The 26,550-nt window shown below is 42.0% G+C and overlaps 2 protein-coding genes across 2 annotated transcripts in view; one reads left to right on the plus strand and one right to left on the minus strand.

Annotated features, from left to right (window-relative positions):
* Positions 1–1,393: 1,393 nt before the first annotated feature.
* Positions 1,394–19,840, minus strand: Prkra (protein activator of interferon induced protein kinase EIF2AK2). Its single transcript, XM_034496500.2, has 8 exons — positions 19,582–19,840; positions 18,906–19,075; positions 15,315–15,396; positions 12,273–12,351; positions 11,249–11,366; positions 9,026–9,120; positions 4,499–4,673; positions 1,394–2,039 (listed from the first exon to the last, which is right to left on the minus strand). Exons 1-8 carry the CDS (start codon positions 19,644–19,646, stop codon positions 1,882–1,884), a joined length of 942 nt encoding a protein of 313 aa, XP_034352391.1. The 5' UTR covers positions 19,647–19,840; the 3' UTR covers positions 1,394–1,881.
* A 13-nt stretch (positions 19,841–19,853) lies between these two features.
* The window catches only part of Pjvk (pejvakin), a 10,994-nt gene continuing 4,297 nt past the window's right edge, over positions 19,854–26,550 (plus strand). Inside the window, exons 1-3 of the mRNA XM_034495928.2 lie at positions 19,854–22,377; positions 23,143–23,338; positions 23,961–24,102. Of these exons, the coding sequence (XP_034351819.1) occupies positions 22,167–22,377; positions 23,143–23,338; positions 23,961–24,102 (549 nt within the window). The 5' untranslated portion in view covers positions 19,854–22,166. The remainder of the gene's footprint in view (positions 22,378–23,142; positions 23,339–23,960; positions 24,103–26,550) is intronic.

Raw genomic sequence — 26,550 nt, forward strand, 5'->3', positions numbered from 1 at the left:
CTTTATATTTCTCAACTGTGGTGCCTCCTGTGGTACTCAGCTCACTTCTTGTAAAAGTTGCAGCAAATGTGCGACTTCAGCATCCTAAGGAATTGTGGGCTCTGTTTACCATCACTGAGTGGGGCTCATATCTTGTAAGACAGGCAGCAGAATGAGGTATAAAATCTCACTGGTTATCCTTTTTTGTGCATCTTCTCCAAGCATCATGACTTGGGGTCCCTGAGAAGCAAAGGAACTCTCTTTGTGGCTGGGTGTAACGGACCACCTTTAATTCCAGCACCCGGGAGGCAGAGAGGCAGATCTCTGTGAGTTCAAGGCCAGCTTGAGCTACATAGTGAGTTCTAGGACACTAGGGCTATGTAGAAAGCCACCTCCCCCCATCTCAAAAATCCAAAGGCAAATTCAAACAACACAAGATACCCACAAGGCAGCCTTAGCTGTCTCTGTGTATGGGGAACTCTGAAGCTAGGATGAAAGTTTTAATTATCTCAATATGGGGCAATATGGTGACTCTTTGAACTGTGGGCTGCTCTTGAAAGGATGACTAACAGGTTAGGCAATTATGAAGACGTTTTGATAGTTGAGGTATGAGTTAGCAACACTCCCAAAAGGGACTAAATCACCATACACTTAATTAACTACCAGGAGACAATTAAATCTGGAAAGTTGACGGACGGAGATTTGTAAAGAACACGCAGACATACATTACCGAAAATGTTTTACTGGGAAAGAGGTGCGAGGGAAACTTCTTATGCACTGCAGAAAGATTTCCTACGTTGCTCTGAGCCTACTTTTTTTCTGCTATTATCTTTAAATACTGCAGGGCACTATTTCCTTTCCCTGTAACTTAAAATGCATGTATTTTTACATTTATTTTTTTTAATTGGTTGTGTGTATGTGTGTGCCACAGTACATCTATGAAGTCAGAGAATACACTGTGAGAGTCAGTTCTCTCCTTCACCCATGTGGGTTCAAGGACTCAACTTAAGTAAGTGGTCAGGGTTGGTTGCAAGCACCTTCATCCACTGAGCCATCTCTTTAGCCTTTTTTTCTGACCTTCAAATCAAATCATGTCTTTGAAATATTCTTATAAAAGAATTGAGTGAACTGGAAAGATTTCTGGTGTTAATTGTTTGCATTTTGTTAACACTTTTTAAAACTACTAATTCATCTACAAACCGTTATGTCCAAGGCCTATGTTGCATAGGCCTAGAGAAAAATCAATACATACATTTGCGGGTCATTTTAGACCACAGGTTTTTCCTTTGACTTTCCGCAGTAAGCTAGCAGCGTGGAGCCAATACAAATGAAAATGGTCATAAGAAAGTTCGCCTACAAAGAATGAGGCTAAGATCAAGTGAGTGGCTGCTTAATAAAACCAGCAGAGCCCCCATTATAAGAACAGCTCTTTATTCCATGGTTTCAAATACATAGCAAACGGTCACGTTCCCTGAAATTTAGCAATGACATTCATCACAAGCCTCAACGCTCTAGTCTAAGGGGGTTCTTCAGAATCCACTTCACAAAGCTTTGCACAAAAGGGTTTAAGCACCAGTGAGACTGTTGCTAGCAGTACTTTTATCCCTTCACGGTTACAGTCAAACATGCATGTTCAGCCTATGTGTCTGACCCTGTAAAATGGATGCCACACTCAGCCTTGTGGTACAAAGTTTATAAACACAATATACCAATACAAAGTGGAAGCCATTAAAAAGAGCTCAATAACAACTACCTGGAGACATTTAAATCTGGAAAGTTGACAGAGTCTGAAGAGATTTGGAAAGAACACGCAGACATACATTACGGTAAATGTTTCACTGGGAAGGAGGTGTGAGGGAAACTTCTTCACGCCGCGGAAAGATGTCCTACGTTGCTCCCAGCCTACTTTCTTTCTGCTATTATCTTTAAATACTGCAGGGCATTGTGAGCAGCGTCACTCTGTGCATTGCCACAGGAGATGCCTGAGCCATGACACACGGTGATAGGACTGGTGGACAGCTCTGCGAGACACTGATACTGACCATTGGCACTCAGCTCCTCTGTAATGACACATACAAACATGACAGTTAGTGCTGGGTACATGTAAAGCAAATCCTTTAGAAAACCACTTGTTTTCATTGGTCTCGAAGCATCTACAGTACATTACCTCAGGCGCTCATCAATGTTTATGCAAACAAAATGGACAGGGAGTGGGGTGTGCCGGCTTAGACCTAAAAGTTCCACTTGGGTAGAGGCAGGAGGACTTTCAATTCTATGCCAGCCTTAGCCATACAAAGTTCTAGGTTCTCCTTGGGCATAAAGTCATTTCTAGGCTGGCCTGGGCTATAAAGCAAGATACTCAAGGGAAAAAAAATCAAACCACCACCAATCAAACAAACAGAAAAAAAATCAATAAAAAATAAGACAACTACCACAGCTTCCCTACATGCTCAGCTGCAACAGTTCTCAACTGTTTCATAACCACTAGAGAAATCTGAAAGACATGCTGATACCAGACTTCATGTTAGCCCACACAATCAGAAATCAGGGCCGGGGTCAGCCATAGTTGGCTGTTGCATTTCTATGCCATTTCCAAGGGAACTCTAAATGTGATCACTTGGAGAGAGTTTGCAAACCACTGAACCATAGCACATGCCATAATGGGAAAGAACCATTTATTAAAGGACAGGCAAGGCTGGTTTTTCCACTAGGAAGTCACTTTCAGTAGGCTTTTAGGCAGAATAGACCTGATGCATGGAAAGACCATTCATGCAGAACTCTGGGTTATGGTGTCCTAAAAGCCCAGGAAGCAAATGCTCTCATCAACTGATGAGTCACTCACTACAGGTGGTGAAGTGAAGGGAAGAAGTCAATGTGACATACAAAATGTGACTTAGAGTGGCCATGGGGGCTGCTGAGATGGCTCAGTGGGCTAAGGCACTTGCTGAGCAAGCCTAGAGACCTGGGCTTGGTCCCTGAAGCCCATGTAAAGATGGGAGGAGAGAACTTGAAAGAGTCAAAATTTTTTAAACCTTCCACAGATGGAGTCAAGAGTGCAGATCAGCTTGTTCTGCGCTCTGGGTCCTAGGAAACTAGCTATCTACAAGACAAGATAGATTGAATAGGGTTTGAGCTGGGAGTTCAGGTCAGTGTGCCCGTGCACTCTGGATACCAGGAACAGAACTGACCACAAGACAAATTAGATAGGGTTTAATATTTCCCCATGACCGTTTCTTGAACCTGTCATGGAAGCTGAACACTGGACAGGTGCTTTCTATAGATACTTAATCATTATTTCCCCCCTCGTCTCCCTGGGTTGTGGTTTTTCCCTTTAAAAGCTCTTCCTCTTCTCTAAGGGGGTCGTACTTCATTGCTGGCCTCTGCGTAGGACAGGCTTGAAGTGCAGCCTCAACGAGTTGAAATCAAATATACCTCGTGTTAACTGCATCAAGTTCGGTGTCTTGCAGTTATTGGGGTGGCCGTGAATTCCTGTGGGCTGAGAGGGAGTTTCTCCCTTCCTGGCGGGCCTTACAAACTAACTCCACAAAGTTATCTTCTGATCCCACACATGCTCGCTCTGTCTCTCTCTCTCTCTCTCTCTCTCTCTCTCTCTCTCTCTCTCTCTCTCTCTCTCTCACACACACACACACACACACACACACACACACACACACACACACGCCCACACATATACACACATATTAGATAATAACTTTTAAAGTGACCATGGTTAAATAATATTTAGTCACTCAATTTCAAGGACCTATCTTAATAGCAATAGGATTATTGGATGAGTGAATGGGCTTTCTAGTTACCGCATCTAAGGCCTTTGTCCCTCAATAAAAGAAAAATTGACATGAAGCCAACTGTTTGAAACAGAACAATTCCATGCCATTTACTACATCCACAACTCTATCCATTTGCATAACCTGACAGGACACCTGGACCCATTAGACATTTATCCTTCTAAGTCCCTCATAGATTGGTGGTCAGATGTAAAACAGTTCAATTATCAGCAACTCAAGTGACCAAGCAGTTTCACTCCTGGAAAATGAAACTAGTATTCAAATACCAGTGATCACATGTTCTGATATAGCACTTGAGTCCAAAGAGCCCAGAAGTGGAAACAGCTCAGGTATTAAAGGAATGAGTGGATGAACAAACTGTCAAGTGTACATTCAATGAGCTGTCTTCATTCTGCCATACAAAGAAGTGATGGTCTAATGCCTACTGCAGCATAGACAAACTTAAAAAGTATTGTGCCAAGTGAAAGAAGCCAATCACAAAAGGCTCCAGTGTGATCCAGTGAAATAGTCAATATAGGTTAATCCATGCACACAGCACAGGCTGGTGGGTGCCAGGAGTGTAAACTGAATTAAGTAAACACCCACAGAGATGGAACACAATCCCACAATCCCAGCACTTGGGAAGTAAAGGCAAGGTCATGTAGGTATTCAAGGTCAGCATGAGGTTCATGAGATGCTGAGATGAAACATGTCAGGGCAAACAAAAAACATACCTATATCCAAATATGTTATGTTAAAGCCTTGCTCATTGGCAATCTCACTAAGCAGCTGGATGTAATCTGTGTTCGGGAGACTGAGGAGGCTCCTTTTCAGGAGGTTGATCTTTTCACCAGGGGAGTTCCTCAAGGAGTGCCAAGTACATCCTAGAGAATGTCCAACCATGTTCGTCTAAAAGGCAGAAAGGGAAACTTCAGTTCCTAACTGAGCCAGTTCCAACATCAGTAGCAGGGTAAGTAAAACAGTTGTTTGGAGTTGATGGAGAGATGGGTCAGGACTTAAGAGCACTGGCTGTTTTTCCAGATGAACCAGCTTTGTTTCTTTCCAGTATTATATATGTCTAGAAGAGACACTGCCAACAGAAATGCTCTTATTTTGATAAATTCTTACAACTTGGGTCAGCAGGTAAGGGTTCTTGATGCCAAGTCTGATACCAGAGTTTGATCCCTGGGACTCATAGTAACTCTTCCTGTAAGGCACCATCTGACTTCCATACATCTGCACCTTGCCCCCTCCCACATACCTAAGTGTAGGAAATACTTCCAGCTGATTTCTGAACTAATTTACACACCCACCCAACAAAGTGCTTGTTTATCACACTCTCACTAATAGCAGCTAGTTATCTATCAAACAGTGTTAGCTTTCACCAACTTAAAAGGTACAAAATATCTTGTTTGGCATGAATACATTGAATATTTTTCTTTTCTTTCATATTTTTTCTACTGGACTTTTTAAATTAATGTGCACAGGCTTTACATGTACGAAAGCTAGCTTGTTTGTTTTAGTTATGTTGATTGTATTTATAGTTTTTGGCTGTATCATACGTTCTAGTCAAATTCATTTGCTTTCAGATTTTAGATGTTAAGTTATAGTTTAAAAGACTTTCTATCCCTAAGAGTACTTTCAAAAGATTGTGTTTTCTAAGACAGTTCTAGTCATGCTCAATCTTTGATCTGGGATTTACTTAGGCATGGGGATATGCAATCTATCTACATGAGGGTGTACATACAAATACACTAGCTCCCATCCTCACCCATGGCTCCCAGTTCACAGCACACTGGACCATCCCATCCTCACCTGTGACTGTCAGCTGTCCACTGCACCTGGACCATCCCATCCTCACCTGTGGCTGTCAGCTGTCCACACTGCACCTGGACCATCCCATCCTCACCTGTGGCTGTCAGCTGTCCACTGCACCTGAACCATCGCATCCTCACCTATGTTGTCAGCTGTCTACACTGTACCTGGACCATCCCATCCTCACCTCTGGCTGTCAGCTGTCCACACTGTACCTGGACCATCCCATCCTCACCTGTGGCTGTCAGCTGTCCACACTGCACCTGGACCATCCATCCCATCCTCACCTGTGGCTGTCAGCTGTCCACACTGTACCTGGACCATCCCATCCTCACCTGTGGCTGTCAGCTGTCCACACTGCACCTGGACCATCCCATCCTTACCTGTGGCTGTCAGCTGTCCACACTGCACCTGGACCATCCCATCCTCACCTGTGGCTGTCAGCTGTCCACAATGCACCTGGACCATCCATCCCATCCTCACCTGTGGCTGTCAGTTGTCCACACTGCACCTGGACCATCCCATCCTCACCTGTGGCTGTCAGCTGTCCACACTGCACCTGGACCATCCCATCCTCACCTGTGGCTGTCAGCTGTCCACACTGCACCTGGACCATCCCATCCTCACCTGTGGCTGTCAGCTGTCCACACTGCACCTGGACCATCCATCCCATCCTCACCTGTGGCTGTCAGCTGTCCACACTGTACCTGGACCATCCCATCCTCACCTGTGGCTGTCAGCTGTCCACACTGCACCCGGACCAATCCCTTTTCTTACTCGTCTGAAATCCCACTGCTGCCATCATGAAGTAGCTGTGCCTTTGCACTGACTCCTGAATCCTTTTCTGTTCTCTCACCAGTAAGCTGCTTTATTACAGTTCCATACTTTGCTTTATTCTCAGAGAGGGCAAGCACCCTAGCCCACCTCAAATTCTTGCTTTTTAGATGCTGTGCGCAAGTATTTGCATTTTCCTTTTTCCAGATATACTTAGTAAAGTCCCACTGAGCTCCGAACTGAATTCTGGTAATTAAAGTAAGACAGCTTACATTTTTATATATTTACTATACTGAATCTCTGTATGAAAAGAAGAAACAGTGCCACATTAATTTCCATTATATTCTTCAGTAGTTTCAAAGTATTTCTACATGAATCCGTGCAAATGTCTATTCAAGTTTACCCTAGATATTGAAAATAGCTAATTATTGATTTTTTTCTAGCGTACTTTTTTTTTCAGACAGACTTTCTATTTTTTCATAAAGTACATGTTTTTATTTGTAAATTTTAAAATTTGGTTGTGTGTGTGTGCTGTGTGTGTGGTGTGGTATGGTGTATGTATGCTTGTAGCACGTGTGAGAACGTGCTTACGTATGTGTGTGGAGGTCAGAGGTCAACAGAGGCGTCTTCCTCAGTCACTTTCCACCTTGTTGTTTGAGTCAGAGTCTCTCCCTGAATCTGGAGCCCACAGATTCAGCTAGACTGGCTGACCAGCAAGGACCCTTCTGCCTCTGTGTTCCAGGGCTGGGCTCACAGGCCATTGCGCCTGGCTTTTTATATGAGTGCTAGATTTCTGAGCTTAGGTCCTCATACCTGTATGGCAAGCACTTCATCGGCTGAGCCAAGCTCATCACCAAGCTCTCAGGCACTTGTTAATCTACGTATATCTACCCATAGGGGAAAAATAAATAAAAGTACACAAGCATGAACCAAGGACAACCCCTTGCTGTGCCCTCTCCTCGCCCTCAGATTCCCTCCCCAGAGCAATTCATTTAACCTCCTCATTTTAACCCCTCCATTTCTTACTTCCATATGACTAAATAATGTGAAAAACATCAGTTTTGTACATTAAATAATCAGTTACCTTGGCACATTCTCTTACTGTCTTTGAGACAGGGTCTCATGTAGCCTAGGGATGCCTTGAACTTGCTGTGTAGCCGAAAGCAGCTTTGAACGTCTGCTTCTCTTGGATCTGCCTCCCAAATGTGCCAATGTCCCCATCTCTCCAGGGCTTTACAGGAATATATGAGGTTATCTGCATCTAGAAATCACTGTAGCCCATCTTTTCTTGGGTCCAGCTTCATTCTGTTCCCTGTCATCTAACTATGTTTCTAGAACAAGGTCAGACAAAAACCTCTTACTTGCTGTCCTGTTTTATTTTTTATTTTAATGAGATGATTGTAATACAGAGACATTAACCATGCTTTTAATACTTTTGGATTTTTTTTTTCTTATCAGTTATGACTGCTACAAGTATTTTTTTTAGCACTTATTGAAAAGATCATGTTTTTTTTTCCCTATAAATGAACCATAAGCTCTGTAAGGATGCCATTACGGTTGTGCCACCAGATATGGGTGCTGGGAAGCAAACCTGGCTCTCCGCAAAAGCAGTGAGCACTCTTAACCACCTCTCCAGTTCCTCTAGAAGAAATTTAAAATATATACAAATTTTTCTCCAGTTCTTCTGCCCCCTACCTTAGTTTAGGTTATCATATTGCATGTACTTTCTCTAAGACCACCCCAGTGGTCTCTCTGGTCCTAATATTCATTTACTCCCTAGAATCCAACCAAGTGATTTCCTTCCTAAACAACAAGTTAGATTTTTTTTCTGCCAGGATAAAATTTGTTAATTTAATATAAACGGTAGTCTCTTTAGTTTAATTAGCTAATTTAAGACATGATCTCTCTTTGCTGGCCTGGCCTCACTCTTTGAGAATTCCCCTAACACTATGATCTGGATCTGCGGAACACTTATGGTTTAGTAAAGATATGGTTTAGTAAAGATTACTAAATGAGGTGTTTTACTCCAGGGACTCTGAGCTTGCCATCTTCACTCTCGAATCTCCTCCTCTGCTTTCACTCGTACGTCTCAGCTTTGATGTATCTTCCTCCTGGAGGCTTTCCTGAAACCCTGTTGTTGGCTGGATGCCTTCTTCCATGTTCGTGTACTGCCAGTCACCTGCACTATCTGACTATCCATCTATAGTGTACTCCTCTTTCAGCCAGCGATTAAACTGGTTAGAGCAGAAGCCAGCTGTGCACCGTATCCAATGGTACCTGACACAGTACAAGCTCACCATATGATCATTACACGTGCAGACGAATCAACAGGTGGAGGAATGGATGTTTAAAAGCAGCACCCCGGACCCTCTGTTTGTTAATTTGCTTATTTGGACCTCCTGCATGCTAAGCACAGAGCGTTCCAGAGTCAGGCTCTTGGCTGAGCTCTCATTTTCAGATCCCATCCTGAAATTCTGAATTTATTGTTATCTCCTAAGTCCTCTCACCTGAACCAACCCTGGCTCACATACAGGAGGCAATAAACACTGGAGTCATATATCACTCAACAATTTTTAAAGATTGCAACTCTGAAGCAGCAATACAAGACACGAAGGGACACCTCCTACAGTAGACGTTCAGTTATGTTCAACTCCTGTCTGATTATTACTTACCAGAGAAATGTGGTTCTCTGGAGAAATATTACTAAATTTGGCGAGAAACTTCTCAGCAGCATTTCTCTTGGCTTGTTTTTTTGATGCCCCCTTTCCTACATAAAGAAAAAGAAACAGTAGACTTAGAAATCAATGTCCACAGAGAATGATAAAAATGTGCACAGACTGGTGTTTTATCAGTGAGTACCTCAGGATTTTCATGCACTGACCCAATACTTTTTATTGCACTAACATTTCTGCTTGTTGGAACATATAGACACTGTGTATATATCTCAACATACCATACCTCCCAAATCCTTCTGTGTTCACCCTTATTAAATCTGGCAGCATTTAGCTGCCAAAGTAAAACACACATGAGAGAGAGAGAGAGAGAGAGAGAGAGAGAGAGAGAGAGAGAGAGAGATAGGTTAAGGTTACTGTGATTCAAAGCCAGGGACAGGGAGCTTATGTTAGGTAAATGCTCTATTACTAAGCTCCTCAAATAACCATTAATTATTGTATTTTGTGTGTGTGTGTGATGTGTACATGTGAATGTGTGTGTGTGTGTGTCTGAGCCCACCCATGTTAAAGCACATAGAGACCAGAGGCTGATGTTGGTTATCTTCCTCTGCTGTTCTCCATGTCTGTTTTTGTTTTATAAAATCTGCTTGTTTGTTTGTTTGTTTGTTTGTATGTTTTCCAGGCAGGGGCTGTCTCTGAACCTGAAGCTCACCATTTCAGCAGCACTGGCTGGCCAGCAAGCCCTAGGGCATCTATGTGCCTGATTTTGTGCCAGCGGGCTGTAAGGTGGGTGCCAAGGATTCAAACGCAGGTTATGTTCATGCAGTAAGCACTTTACCCACCCAGCCATTCCCCCAGCCCAAGAATTCCTCTTTTCAACAGGTTGTCTTTAATAATTATACACTGAATGTTTGTAGCACTTGCAAACTTTCTCTATACCTAGCACATGAATCATATATGATTTAACTCTGACCAATTAGATTCATCAAATGCACTTGAATTCCTAACTCTTAACATCTATTTCTTGCTTATAATCTTCTATAAGCTGACAACTATGTGAATTTTAAAAATTAATATAGGTATAGGAGACACTGAAATTGAAAGACACGTTAAATATCTACTTCTGTACTTGTATAGATTTAAAATTGGGGCTAGCTAGACATGGTAGCGCATATCTTTAATCTCCGTACTTGGGAGGGAGAGGCTGTTGGATATCTGTAAGTTCAAGGTCAGCATAGTCTACAGAGTGAGTTCCACAACAGCCAGTGCTACCTAATAGGGAGGCCCTGTCTCAAAAACAAAACTACAAAAACAACCAAAGATATAACTCAGTCATAGAACACTTGCCTAGCACAGGCTGTGTGTTAAATACCCAATACCTCTAAACAATAAACAAACAAACAAAATGGAAATCAAAGAGACTAAGAAGTTTGCTCAACCGTCTAAATCATGACTACATGAAGAACATAAGCTGAAGGCCCTGCTTTTGGCCCAGTGTCTTCTGTGCTGGCCACACGGCCACTTAAGAGAAAAAACACTGGCCTGTTACCTGAGTCTAATCTGCAGCTAAGGTAGAACCCTATGCATTTGATTTTTCTTTTCTCATCTGTACTGGGGATTGGACCCAGGGCCTCACTTACATCAGGCAAGCCCCTGATCACTGTCCTGCACCTATAGCTCATACAATCCCATATTAATCTACTTTAGAAGTGACCAAAGCATGCCAGAGAGGTTAACACAGGGATTCTCACTAGTATTTTTTAAAGTGACTGTTTTTTTTCACAGTTTATATCCTTTATAACACAAAATTTGCTGCAACTAAAAATATATATATTATCTTTGTCATTTATTATATTACTATTTCTATTTTATGTTTTATGATTCTGGGGACTGAAACTAGGGCCTCATACACACTAAACAAATATTCTACCACTAGGAAACATACCCTCTGAAGCTTACCACAATTTTTTTTGACATACAGTCTCTCATTCTTCACCCCCATTTTCCAGTCCAATGAAAACTACTTACAACACAAAAAGCCGATAATTTGCCTGCCTTTTCAGTTACAATCTCATTTCTAAAACATCAAATTAAGAAATATAACTATTCTCAGAAAGTCAAAGATAGTAGAAAAAAGACATCAATATTCAAAACGCCATGTGACAGACATTTCTATGGCAATTCCCCATCTGAAAAGTGCCTCTAATTGTAAGAATTGAGTACCAGTTTCCATGAATGACTCTAGCCTGCAAATCGTGGTATATTCTCTCTTATGAGCGGGTCCTCCTTCCTGGGAAAGGGTATATTCAGGAAGTCGCCAGCCATGGTGAATAGCTAATTCCTGTAAAATTGATGAGGTTACAATAGTAAATTTAACTATTCAATGGCTCAGTCACACAAAGGATGTTCCTCTTTGCTTCTGTTTCTAGACATGTGCTTGAAAAGAACCATTGTGCTGGCCAATGGGAAACTGAAGGAACACCCTGTTATTTCCCATAGGCAGTTCCACATTTTATATTCTTCTATCACGATGTCAAAATCAAAGCAGTTCCATGCCATCGACGGTGCCTTTCTATTCCACAGTGAGCTGAAGCCTGCATTCAATGGGAAAGTCAGGCTACATATGCTTTTTCTCTCTTTTTTTGCTAGAATCAAGCAATTAAATAGGCTACCTCTCTTCTCTTGAATTTACCTACACAACTAAGGTTCTGTGTATATTCTGTCTCAACAGAAATAAAAAGATGTTGGTTACAAGAGTAGTGAGAAATACCATACCCTTAAAGCATACTGGCCTTTTGGCTAAGAAAAGTATAGACCTGTTGCAACAAGGTCTGCTTATATTGAGTAACCATTCAACCAAAAGCAAATATTGAGCAAGAGGAAAATCCAAAGCAGGTTAATAAGAAAATAATTTCAAGCTGGCTACGCAGAATGCACTGATCACAACTTTGAAACAAAATACTAATTTCTAGGGTGTGATGGCACATGCCATTAATCCTAGCACTCAGGAAGCAGAGGCAGGTGGATCTCTGTGAGTTCAAGGCCAGCCTGGTCTACATAGTAAAATTCCAGGATAGTCAGGGATACATAGAGAGAGCTTGTCTTTAAAACACTAAAAAGAAAGAAAACAAAATATTCATATTTCCCCCTTATGTTTAAAATACCAACTGCTTGTCTTAGCCTTTATGATAGTACAAATGTATTATCCTTTTGGTCAGCACACAAATAGTATAGAAAACTAAGTTACCTGTAATGAGCCAATTGGATTCAGCTGGTTCTTTGGCTGTTTGGATGGATCAGGCATTAAGGGATCAGGAACTGCAAAGCTAAACATTATTTAAGAGTGTTATTAAATAAAATTATTTTCTCCAAGCTACTAAATAAATGACAATGCATTCTCTATTTAACCACCTCAGCCCACATTCTCCCATTCCATCTACAAGGGCTGAATGCCCTTCACTCCGACTTCTTTGGGAATCTGATCTACTCATTATCCTAGGGCTTCATCGGGCCTCATTTCCAGATGCCTATTGCTTTACCTCAATGGATCATCATCTCTCCTTCTTCTGAGTCACATGCCTATAATCTCGCCACTCTGGGGTAGAGGAGGGACGATCAGGAGCTCAAAGCTACCCTTAAACACAGAAAGTCTGAGGCTAGCCTGAGCTACACAAGAGCCTATATTAAAAAAAAAAAAAGTTTAGTCTGGATCTTTAAAAAGTCATTCGGCCGTAAATTGTTCAATGTTGCACACAACCTGTCCAGTCTTTACCTAACTTCTGAATCACACTGAATAGTACTTGGTTGTAGGGCCGATGTATTACTTACTTAGATAAGCTTTGTGGTGCTTTGTTCATAAAAGTTGCTTAATAAAAATATCTAAAATGTACATAGTAAGGGCTAGAAAGATGGCTCAGTGGTTAAGAACATTCACTGCTCTTACAGTGAACCTGGGTTTGGATCCAAGTCCCCATAGGGTCAGGATGGCTAAACAACCACCCATAACACCAATCTCAGGTGATTAAATGCATCCTTCTGTCCTCTGTGGGGACTAGGCATACATGTAGTACACACATATACATGCAGGCAAAACACTCATAAAGATAAACAAATCTAAAAATAGTCCCAGGAAAAGTACATGTAGCAATAGTAATTAAAGAACACATCATACATGTGGGGTGAGGAGGAGGGTTGGATAAGGAGGAGGAGAGGACAGGGTAGGAGTGATATAGATGCATGCCTAACGTTCTTAAATATGTGTGTGTGTGTGTGTGTGTGTGTGTGTGTGTGTGTGTGTGTGTATGCATAAAGTACATTACTATTAAAACCACTTTTTACAAAAAAAAAAAAAAAAAATTAGCCAGGAAAGTTCTCCTAGCAGTATGATAACACAGACTATAAATGCATTTTCATCCAGATAGCCAGGCAAGAAAAATTCGTCACATCATCTCGACACATAATCCTCAAAGATTTTGATGTATCTTGCATCTTGTATCTTGCAAAAGAAGATGTCCCATATGAATCTGGTTTTAACATGTGTGGGGGAGGGGACATTATAATCAGGGGAAAGAGAACAGCTTCTTCAAGGGAGTTTGAAATGACTAGTTACTTGGGAAATCAATGCCTAGTTCTGACGAAGCTGCACTCCACATTGACAACCACCTAAATAAACAACCGAAGTGTCATTCCTGCCATGACACATGAGATTCATCTACTGCCATCTCCTCCGACTGGCAGGTTTAACCCAGGCTGGTGAAGTAGACAAGTCTTCCCTTACAATGCTGCATGCCGAAGCTACGCAAATAATTGGGATGGAGGAGTGAGAAAGATTCTGTATTAAATCAGGCCACTGTAGACCTAACTACAGCTTAATGATTCTCATCGTATCTGCCAAGAAGCACAAATACATAGCAGTTTGCTACTGTTACAAACCCATAGTAAAGTTTCATGGTGACAAAATGAAGTACCCACATGCAGAGAGGACATGCTGTGTGCTGATTTCTACAAATGTACCCAACACTCTGGCATAATCTTTGGCCTACACAGAACTGCAAGGTCACCAACAGGTGGAAGAGTTCAAAAGCTGTGCTACCGGAAGTGTGACCTGAGAGCCAGCCTAAGTCACCACGGATATTCAGGACCCTGGGGAGATAAGCAGCACCTGTGAGGTCCAAGGCTGGCCCAGGACAACCACTTATCTGGAAGTAAGTATGTCACTCACTATTTTAAAATTACCCAAAAGCTTGAAAGCAGCTGAGAAAGAGAGAGTTATGGCATGGGCCTAAATATGCTCCTAAATCTGTCTCACTATGGTTAGAGAACAAAAAAGCCAACTATGGGCAGATTACAAAAGGCTAAACTCCAAGCATCTATGGGTGTGTGTAAGAGAAGCTGAAGGCACTCCATGTTCTACAGTGTGCTCACTGGAAACCAAAGACTCCACTTATGAGCTGTACGATGTTGCAGGACCGATGCTCTTTCTAAAAGCAGTGACAATGGAAGACATTTCCATTTGGAAATATCCAGAAGTACTGCCCCACTTAACATCCCCCTGTATTTGATACAGGAAAGAAACACCTTGATACTTTTTCCAAATGAGAATTCCTAAGAGTACTTTCAGCTAGATAGAGTGACACACGCCTATAATACAAGCCTTAAGGAGGAGAAGGGGGGGAGAACTGTTAGTTGGAGTCCAGCCTGGGCTACCTAATGAATTTGAGGCCAGCTAGCCTACAAAAGCCAAAGTAAGACCATCTCAAAAAAAAAAAAAAAGGTGACCAGGTAGTGGTGCCACATGCCTTTAATCCCAGCACTCAGGAGGCAGAGGCAGGTAGATCTCTGTGAGTTGGAATCCAGCCTGGTCTACAAAGCTAGCTCTAGAACAGTCAAGTCTACCCAAATAAACTGTCTCAAAAAACACAACAAACAAACAAACAAAAAAAAGAGTACTACTTTTACTGACATTTTCCATCTTACACCTTATTTAGTGTACAAATAATTGATTAAAATTAACATCTTCATACTAAGGATATTGATATCTGCCACAAACACTGATTGCACCCCATCATCCAGCAAAACCTGGTTCATGACAGCCTCCCTTTACCAGATTTAATAGGCTTAAATTGTCTTTAATGGATGGCAGGCTTTTACAGATATGGAATTTTTACACATATGGAGTGAGGATATTAGCAACTGTCCACTCTGTTGCTTTTGAGAGCATATTCAAATTTTTTATCTTACCTCAGCCATGAAAATTCTGAGCTGCGGAATACAAAGAAATTTAGCTCACCAGATACTTGCATTGGCTTTCAGAATGTTTATGGCAGCCTCTGCGGCTCTGTGCTTTGCAAGCTTCTTACTCGTACCTTCACCTGAATTAAAGATGGGAGAAAAAAAAATTCTTAGTCTCTGTGAAGAAGTATGGGTTTCAAAGCTGTTGTCATAATGCAAAACAAGATCACTATAGGCATGCTCGCTTGATACTGAAACCACTCACTTATATACGCAGTTATGTTAGTAAAATCTCAACACGTGAAATTGACACATTAAAGCCAGTTTTAAAAGTACTACTTATTTGAGTTTATGCATACCTGTATAAAATACCATTTCTATACATGTGTATTATATAAAATATGTGTATTATATAAAATAGGAATAAGCTTGACCCTATCACACCTCCTGAAGAAACAGAACCTAGCATTTTGCTCTTCCTTTATTCCTAGACAGAAAAGAAAGTCTTCTCCAGTAAGCTTTCCTTAAAGAAGCAGTCACTGACAGCCCCTGTTCGAGCTAAGCAGGAAAGATTATACATTGAGTGAGATGAAGAAGGGTAAGGTAAAACTTACGTCACAAGTCTCCCATACAATCTGTAAAGCTAACATGGGTAGATAAGGGGAGGGTGCGGGAAACTGACATACATCTTCATTTCAGCTGCCACATAAGGTAAATGGTGAAGGCCATCTTTTCCTTATGATTTCAAATCCTCAAACTCATGGAAAATGTTTTCAAGTATGACCCTCAAGTATCAGGACACAGAGCCCAATACTCTCTTATCTACTAAAAGAGACACTTGAAATATGGCACAAGACTAAACGAAATCTCTTGTTCTCTAGGACTGAGAACCAAATGTCTGTTAATAGATAGCTGAAATACAGAGGACATATTATAACAAGCTTCACTTCGAGTTGTAAGGAGCCAACAAGATCAGCAGCTTGCCATGTGTGGCCATGCAATTACAACTATTCAGAAGGCTGAGGCAGGAGGATTGAGACTTAGGGGCTAGTTTGAGACCCCACCAAACACTGTGTTAAAACAAAACAACAACAACAAAAAAGCAGCGTAGCTACTATGGGAGATACTCAGGAATTTTTCATGGAGGAAAGGGAACTGTATGAACTACTAGAAGACAAGTAGACAAGTCAAGTGAGGAGGAGCCAAAGAACACCGCGGGCGGGCAGAGGAGCACCTGCAAACACTTCCGGGTGGCACAGCACACAGTGTTCTCAAGGCCCCAAGGGGCTGAAAATGAATAGTCTGTGAGCTTGATGAAGGGATTCTGAGATGCAGGGGTACAGGAAGAAGGGGTGGCGAAGCGTATTATAAATCTGTCCTTTGCAAACCTTTGTCTGTGTAAAGAATTGCCAAGGAAGGTTTTCTTTTTAAAGCATATACTGTAATCTCACCATCTGGGAAGAGATGGATGCTCTGAATTCCTACCAAGTGCCCATGCAGTATGGAGGCTCCTCGCTGACACTGTAAGAAGCTTGGAAATCACGCAAGCAAGTTGGGGTTTATTTTAAAAGTTTGCTCCATGAGGAGATCACTAAATGGACTGAAAAAAAAAAAAAAAAGAAGGAGGAGGAGACAAATTTGAAAGCTAGAAAAAGCATTCGGAGTTAGGCAATGGTGGTGCATATTTTAAGCCCAGAGTTTGGGAGGCTGAGGCAGGAGAATAAAAAAATCAAGGTCAGCTTGGGCTACACAGTAAGTCTCTGCTTCAAAAATGCAACTAAGAACACAAACTGTTGTGAAGAGAATGCACACCACAAGACTCCAAGTTGAAAAAGCAATTACAAGATAGGAACTTTAGTCCAAGAGAAAAATAATAACGGTCTAGACCAGTGGTTCTCAACCTGTGGGTTTCAACCCCCCCCACGGGGATCAGACCTTTACATTACGATTCACCAGTAGCAAAATTATGAAGTAGCAGTAAAATAAAGTATGTAATTTCATAAGCTATGAAGTAGTGACAAACTAATTCTAGGGTTGGAGTCACAACATGAGGAACTGAATTAAAGGGTCCGCAGCATTAGGAAGGTTGAGAACCCCTGCCCTAGAGCATAGGTAGCAAGAGAAAGAGAGAAGCTGATTCAACAGTTATCCAGAAGACAGGGATTTATGGGAAAATAGACACAAGGACAGGGAGAAAAGGGGACAGGATAGAGTCAGGAGGACAACTTCAGCTTCTATTGATCAACTGGCTGTGGTGCCTTCCAGGGGGAAAAAAGGAATGTATGGAAAAAAAAAAAAAAAAACCAAAAAACCTGAGTTTAAGTGAAAAGATGGTTGAGTTTAAGACAAGAGTCTGAGATGTCTTTCCCTACTATGCCCAAGCAAAGATGCCCAGAAAGCACATAGCAGCTATGTTCTGTACCTGGCTGAAGACAAAGATTTCAGAGGTATAGTCTTTAGACAGTAATTGAAACTGAGAAGGCCGAGAAGTTAAAACAGGATGACAGGGTTGTGTGAGGGGAGATCTAAGGTAGAATGGTGGAAAGAGTTTGCTCATCTCTAACCCAAGTGCATTAAAGGGGAAAATGGCTTTTTTTTTTTTTTAAATTAAGAACACTCCTCCCGAATATTTGAAAAATGACCAAAAGTAGTAACTAATTGAGCTGAAGTAGGAACTCAATTCTAACCTTGTGGATTTCTATAAGGAAACTTCTGGTGCATACCTACCTACAACCCATCTGCCCCCCACACAAAAATTGAAAAAGCTTCAGTTTTTTTCAAGTCGCTCCAATGAATATAGGCAACCTCAGATCCCCATATTTGAATATATAATATCCTCAGACTAGCAGACAGTGGAACTTTAGCTTTTTCTATTTTTTCTTTGTATATTTACAAATTAAACTATTCAACAATTTTTATGTTTTTAACTAACTAGGTAAATAGGAAAATAATGTCCACATTTACAAATAGCAGCTGTGGTGACCATTTTCTCAGGCTCAAACTGAACGAAGGCATGAATATGAACTTTAAAACTTCATTGTTGTGTGACCTTGGATATGAGGCTTATGAAACGTCTCTGAAGTTGCTACTTCATGAATAAAAAGGGGAAACAATTTTATACAAAATACCTATATAGTATCTAGAACTAGAAGCTACTGTGCACTGCAGCTTGGAGGGATACAGTATGGGAGTCTTCTAACTTTCCTTGATTATTCATGGATACAGACTCAAGTGTGGTACCAAGAATACAGTTTCAGGTGTATCCATAAAAAGAGAAACTCGGAAAATTCTGACCCCAACCCTACTAGCCTCTGCGTTGGTAACTTTGTAACTTTGAAAAGCGATAGCACCCACAGATTTAGTTATCGGAGCTCCAAGAATATTTTCAGTTTTTAATTCTTAAGAGGAACTTTATCAGGCTCCCCAGGTATAGGAAAAAGCATGCGGGACGCTTGGAGTTTCTGATCTTGCTTATATCTTAGCGAGACAAAATTAGAGTGAAACAAATGAAGTTGATCCTGGAGTCTCTTATCTTTAGAGTATGTTCCCACATCTGTCTTAATTAAAAGGGCACTTTTCCTTACTGAAAAGCAACACAGAATCAGGACCTCCAATCCACATGGTCATGGGGAATTAACTGCATACAGACCTGTGCAAGTTATGTCACCAACGGTTACTCTGAAGGTGAAAGTGGGCACGTGTACTTGCACATCGGATCTTTCACATTCATAAACTGGAATGTTCTTGGTCTTCATGCCGTATTCGTGCAATACCTGAATCGGTGTTTTCCCAGGCTTAGCTGTTATCATCTTGCCCAAACTGCAAAAACCAGAAAAACGTATGCTTTGCACGTCAAAGCTGAAAGGGAAGCGAAAGCATCCACTTGTCAGTTTTGACAGTCACAAATGGTGACAAAAAGGTTCTGCGGCTCCCCAGCAGCTAGGGCCAGTGGCAAGGCCTGGGCGCGCACCTGTCTCTGGGTGCTGTAGCCCATGGAGGAGAGTGGAGAGGTCTGTATAAAGAACTTGAGAGCGGTGGGAGGGATGCTGAAAGAAACCGGGTGGGCTTGGATGCAGCACGCTAGATCAAGTCTACACCCGGGTCTGCGCGGCAACGCTGATCAAATCCTCCCGATCTGCTAGCCACCTAGGGTCAACAGAGGGGCGGGGCGCGCGGCAGACCCCCGGGGCCCGGAGGGCGGGCCCAGCGCCACGCCAGGGGAGGGAGGGAGCTTTACCCAGAATGCTGCCGAACAGCCGGCTCCCCGCCCCTGCCCCGCTGCCCACCCGTCTTGGGCCTTGCGGCCTCGACGGCCCAGCGCTGACCTGAAGGTCCCGCTGTCCTCGCGCTGCAGCGGCGGGGCCTCCGCACGATGCCGGCTATGGGACATGGCGAGAAGGGACGGCTGACCACAGCAATCGAGAGCACTGTGAATCTGGGTTCTCCCTCTCCACGTCGGCCAGTTTCCGAGAGGATCGTGCCCGCGCTGCTGCTTGGACGCCTCTCGGATCGCTGCCTGCCTCCCTCCAGCAAAGGGACAGGCGGAGAGGGAAGGAGAGGCGGGGCCTCGGCGCGGAAGAGCCGGCCACACCCCCTCTCTGTCCAGCCTCTCTGCCCCGCCCCTCCCTGCCATGCTCAGCCCCTCGATGTTCCTGCTCCGCTTTGCCACCGTGCTCGGCCCTTTCCCAGTTCCCCGGGCCCCGCCCCCTCTGCCAAGTCTCTGTCCTTCCCAGCTACGGCCTGCGCCCTAGTTGGGTTCCCAGAGCGTCTTAGCGCCCGGCCCCGCCCCTCCTGCGTCCTGACTCCGCCCTCTCTCCCAGTCCCGGCTCTTCCCAGCTCCTGCAGGCGCCCCCGCTCCGTTTCCAAAGCTTCGAGTGTCCGGCCCCGCCCCTCATCCTTCTAGGCCCCACCTCCATGCCTGTCCTGGCTCTTCCCAGCTCCTGCCTGCACCCCACTTCGGTTCCCGGAGTTTCCCCTCCCGCCTTCAGTGGTGCAGAGCTTCAGTCCTTTGTCCTTAGAGGGAGGCGGTTTCCTTCTCAGCGAGAAAGCTTGCAGTAGGCCAGGAACCTAGCATGTTTGAGGAGCAAGGAAGAAAGATTAAGGGTTGGACTACTTTAAGAAAGATTTGAAAATTCGAATGCTAAATTGCTAAGTAAATTCCAGATCTTGGTCCCGAAACTTGAGACCCCAGAGGGTCGGCTAGAGGGCAGCAGGCTATCCTGGGATGAGGGTAGTTTAAGAGTCCTGGATCCCTGAGCCCGCTGCTGCCTGGCGGGCTCTTGTGGCCTGCAGGCTTAGGATAATGGTTTTCATCCTTCCTAATGCTGTGACCCTTTAATACAGTTCCTCATATTGTGGTGACACACATCTCCGCCCCGCCAATCATATTATTTCGTTGCTACTTCATTTCTGTAGTTTTGCTACTATAATGGAACCCCAGAGGGTCACAACCCACAGGTTTAAAAACCTCTACTTTGGGAGCATGTAGGATCCCCAAGTCTCGAGATGCTGGAGGTAGAGTGCATAGCGAGGGCGTTTAGACCAGTTTCCAGGATCGCTCTTCCCGTTGACCTGTGCAATTGGGAGTGATGACGTTAATCTCGAAAGCTCCACCTTCAGAGTGTGTTGTGACAGAGCCACAGAGAGTCTTAGAGGTTTGTAAACTACTTGCACAATGGCTCCTGTGTTTACTTGATGCTCTAGAATTAAATTCTAGAAATGTTCTCACGGAGAGACCCCTAAAAGGTTCATTGTTTTTGGTTTTTTTTTCAATGGAATTTTTAGGTTACTGTACAAAAGTAGTTGGTTCTGTAATGGAAATTTGTTTTGGTTGTATGAGAACCCAAATACTTGGAATGTATATTCAGAATCAAACCAAACTGAATTCTACTGGGGCTTAGGTTAAGCCTACTCTCTTTTATTTCTGCATAAGGTACATGGGTTACTATCCAATAATGTTTTACACTTATGTGTTAAGGAATACCATATTGTAACAGCCAGAGACACTTTCAAAATATATCAATCACCTATGGCCGTAAAAATACAGTATAGGTTTGTTTCTAGAATTTAATTTAAATGGGCCCACAAAAATTTCTTGAAAATCAGCCAACACTATTTTTATAGGTTGAGCAATTAGATAACAGTGAGCAGCGAAAAGGAAGTCAATTCAGCAGGGCTATCAGCTGATGTAGTCTGAGCCATTAGTTTCAGGGTCAGAGACTTCCATAGTAGTTTTTAATATGTAATGTAATAGTAACTAAAAGCCTTCAATACCCTATAGAGATCTGCATCCAATTGTTTTATTGTCTGTGAATTGATATTTGGTATTAAACACATAGTTTCATAAGCATACAAAATCCTGGAGAAGAGAAATGCTCATGTAAGGATCTGTACACTGTGAAGGTTCAAAAAAAAATACTTCCCTGCTGCCAAAATTCACCTGCTGGACTTGTGAAGGAATTCCTCTTGGATGACGGCCACTGCAGATCATATCCAGGCCTGATGTCAGGGCCCATTTGCACCGTTTCCTGTAGGACTTCATGTCTCCTTCCAACTGGCTCAGTGCTTGGGGCAAAGCCCTCTCAACTGTGGTCTCCTCAAGGACATTGGTAGTATGTTTGAATTCGTTTTCTCTATACATTTCAGCTCTGTAGACTGGCAGTCCAAGTTAGACTTGCTCTGGGTGTATCATTTACACTAGCGTCTATTATTCATTACCCGAGTTCATGAAGGGAGGCGCTGTTGTGAGTTGCGCACGGGCAAACTACTTGGTGAGTGTGTGCTTTATAGTTCTAACCTGCATAACTGTATTTTAACACCAAGCAAGGCTTAGTTCGGCGGTGTCTGATTCTCTACTTCAAAAATGGGTTCGTTGCCTGAGGGTCGCAGTTGATGACTTCTTGATATTAATATGTTTGCTGCTGCTACCAAGAGCTTCGTTAAGCAAGTTGGAGATGGAGGGAGATTAGTCCCTGTCCCGAGCCTCAGCGAAGCTGACAAGTACCAACCCCTGAGTCTGGTGGTGAAAAAGAAGCGGTGTTTTCTGTTTCCTAGATGCAAATTCACATCCACGCCTTTCACACTTAAAGATATTCTCCTGGGAGACAGAGAAATTTCGGCCGGTAAGTTTCAATGTTTGGGAGTGACTCTTGATGGGGCTATATCCTTAATAGCCGAACAGAGCTTCTATGGATTAATACATTAATAATACACATTTTATGAATAAAATCAACTTTTATGTGGTAGTAATGTCATAAACAATGCTTAAGTATTTATAGTCTCAAATCGCTTATTGCTTAATTTTAAAATCAATTATAATTGTTTTTAACTAAACAGGCTTAGAAAAATGATATATTTTGACCTGTATAATATAGGATATTATTGGGTCTTACCGTTTTACATGATCAAAAAAATGAAAGTAATTTGAATTATTTTACAATTTATCACAATAGATAAACTCAGGTTTTTTTTTCTTTTTAATGTGGGTACTGGGAGATTAAACTTGAATTTTCCTGTTTACAAAAACACACTTTGCCAACTGAACCATCTCCCAACCCTGAAATAAAAATTTAAAACTAGATTATAAAACAGGCATGATATCTAGTCATTGGTTATGGATATCTGTCTTTCATTCAACTACCCAATAAGTCTTAATTGATGTATATGTATCCTGTTGTATGAATAGAGAATTTGAGTTTCTGTTAAGCATTCTATCATTTCTTTTTTGTAGTAAAATTGCCTGAAAAGCTACTTTCCATATAGTTTGAAATGCTGTCTAATCAATATTTGGGCCAAAGAATTTTTCAGTCATGTTAACATGATAATACCTAAAGTCAATGTAAGATGAATTTGAGACGTTTAAAAAATATTAAGTTTCTTCTCCTAAGGTATTTCATCTTATCAGTTACTGAATTATGAAGATGAGTCAGATGTTTCCCTCTATGGAAGGCGGAGCAACCACATTGTGAATGATGTTGGGATTAATGTTACTGGATCTGATTCCATCGCAGTCAAAGCTTCGTTTGGTGTTGTGACCAAACATGAGGTGGAGGTATCGACATTACTCAAGGAGATTACTGCACGGTCAGTACAATGGTCCTGATACACTGCAGTGTTCTCTTTAGATGATTCAACTGTATCAACTTCACTGCAAAGAAGGCTTAAGACGTTTGGGTTTTATTTTACAAGTTAAATATATATATATATATATATATATATATATATATGTATATATTCATTTGAAAGACTACATGTTAGCAGCTAGTCACTACCCTTACCCAATCAAAAACCATTTGGTAAATATTTTCAGTTGTTTCTTAAAAAAAAAAAAAATTGGTACATAGTGAGTTCAAGTCTGTCTTAGGCAAATTATTAAGAATCTGTCTCAAACTAAAATCAAAATCACTGAGTGGCAGGGAGGTGGCTCAGTGATAGAGTGCTTGCCTAGCATGTACAAGGTCCTGGGTTCAGTCCCCTGCTCTACCAAACTAAACAAGTCATGCCGCCACTCTATAAAACAAGAAGAACAACTGAAGGGAGAGGCAAATTAGTCAAATGATTTTTGTTTACACTTTCTGATTTTCATTTATGCCTACTTCTATTCACACACGTAGTCAAGATGGGCCCTGAATAACACAAAAGGTACCTTCAATTCTGTAAGATCACGTATTAGAGCATCTTATGCATGTATCTTTTTTTATTCTAGAAAAATTAATTTTGACCACAGTTTGATCCGCCAATCAAGGAGCAGCAGGAAGGCCGTGCTGTGCGTGGTCATGGAGAGCATCAGAACCACACGCCAGTGCTCTCTGTCAGTGCACGCTGGGATTCGAGGGGAAGCCATGCGGGTAAAATACACTCAGGGCTTCATTAACTATCCACATAGTTACTATGGAGTTAAAAAAAAAAAAACATATTCATAATAGGTTTGTGCCTTTCATGAAAGGCAGAAAAAAAAAGAGCCTCAGTTATGCAGGGCTTCACTCTGGAGTGATTGTGCTTCAGAATAAGGAAACCACCCAAATTGGGTTTCTAACTGTATGTACTACAATGCAAACAAATCACTACTCCTTGTGGATGTATGTATATGGTGGAGTCTCTCCAATTAAATAGTACCTCAGTGTTATATTAACAGCAAAAAGTAAGTCCGGATGTCATATGCTTTGATTTTATTTATTTATTTATTTATTTAATTTATTTTTGAGGAAAGGTGTCTCTGTGTAACCCTGGCTGTTCTGGAACTTGCTCTGTAGACCAGGCTGGCCTTGAATTCAGAGATCTGCCTGCTTCTGTCTCCTGAGTGCTGGGATCAAAGGCGTGTACTACATTGCCTCAGTTTTGATTTTATTTTTGAGAAATTCGTTCATACTGAATTTTTAAAAGTTGAGGTTTTAGCTAATTTTTTGCATTTATTTTTATTTACTGATTTATTTATTTAGTGCTGTGTGTATGTGTGTGTGTGTGTGTGTGTGTGCAAGTGCACACATGCCACAGTGTGCATATTGTAGTCAAAGGACAAACTGTGAGACTCAGTTTTCTCCTTCCACATGTGTATCACAGTGAACAAAAACCAGGTGGTCAGGAACTGTGGCAAGTGCCTTTCTCCAGTGAGCCATCTTAGCAGCCCTGACTCATCCATCCATCTATCTATCTACCTATCTACCTACCTATCTATCTATCTATTTGGTTTTTTGTTTTTGTTTTTCGAGACAGGGTTTCTCTGTGTAGCCTGAGCTGTCCTGGAACTCACTCTGTAGACCAGGCTGGCCTCAAACTCAGAAATCCACCTGTCTCTGCCTCCCAAGTGCTGGGATTAAAGGCATGCGCCACCACTATATTAATGTAATTTTCTAATTAACATTATCAATAACCAATAGGCTTCATTTGTGTTAAATCCTTTTAAGAGTTGTTAACTGGGCATGGAGAGATGGCTAGACAGTTAAGAGAACTGGGCACTCCTCTAGAGGACCCAGATTTGGTTTCTAGCATCTGTCTGGTGGCTCATAATTGGCTGTAACTCCAGTTCCAAGGATTCTGATGCCCTCTTCTGGCCTGTGCAAGCACTGCATGTGCATGGTACATCTACTACAGGCATGCAGGCACTCACACATAAACATATAATAAAAATAAATAAATCTTTATAAAGTCAAAAATAGAAAATTATTTATATTGTTTATCCTTACTGACCTGTGACATCTAGTAATTATTTGATAGGCTTTGTTAGGTGACAGTAAGGAACATGAAATTATGCTATCTGTAGGAAAATGGATGAAACTGAAAGTTTTCAGTGAAATGAACCAGACTCAGACAAATATTGCATATTTTTCTCTCACATGTAGATCTGAGCTTTCAATGTGTGTGTGTGTGTGTGTGTGTGTGTGTGTGTGTGTGTGTGTGTGTGTATTGTGTGCTTATGTGCAGGTCACGAAAACTAGGAAAGGGGAGGAAGAGATTGTGGGGAAGAGGGAAGGTAACAGGATAAATGTGACATGAAAGTGGTGGGGAGGATGACGTGAGGGGTGGGGACCGGTGTGAGGGTGGAAAGTAAGGGTGGTGTCGGAGGACACATTAGAACAAAGCACGTGACACACAGTCACGAACCCTGTGAGCTGGTATACCTTTTACATTTTTAAAGTGGGATAAGGGATGTCTCTGCCTGTAAAGTACTTGCTGTGCAAGCATGAGGACCTGAGTTTGAACCCCAGCAACCTCATGACAGCCACATGTTGCAGTGTGGCCTGTGATTCCAGCACGAAGGAGACAGCAGAGGGAGGACAATCCCTGAGGATTACTGGCCTACTAATAACTTTGCCAGTCAGCGAGCTCCACGTTGAGTGAGAGACTATCTCAAAAATAAATAGATGATAAATAAATAAATAGATAGATAGATAAATAAATAAATAAATAAATAAAGGAAAGGTGATAGAGGAAAATCCTTAAGGTTGACCTCTGGCCTCCACATACATTGATACACATGTGATCATGTACCACCATGCATGCACACACACACTGGAAAGAAAGGAAGGAAGGAAGAAAGGAAGGAAGGAAGAAAAAGAGAAAAAACTCATCTCAGAAGTTAGGTATAGTCTGGTGTCAGCAGGGGCTCTCAATCCGTGGGAAGAATGTTATTGTGGGATAGGATAGGAAAGAGTAAGTTACTTAGTTCTGGTGGCTCGTGGCACAGCATAATGAATATAATTAACAATGTATTATATTTTTCAAAATGGTTAGAGAAAATGTGATATGTTTTGTAATGCAGTAGCATGATTGGCAGGAGGGAGGGCCATAGCAGGCCC

The sequence above is a fragment of the Arvicanthis niloticus genome, chromosome 2 (genome assembly GCF_011762505.2).
Source record: "Arvicanthis niloticus isolate mArvNil1 chromosome 2, mArvNil1.pat.X, whole genome shotgun sequence".
Lineage (NCBI taxonomy): Eukaryota > Metazoa > Chordata > Mammalia > Rodentia > Muridae > Arvicanthis > Arvicanthis niloticus.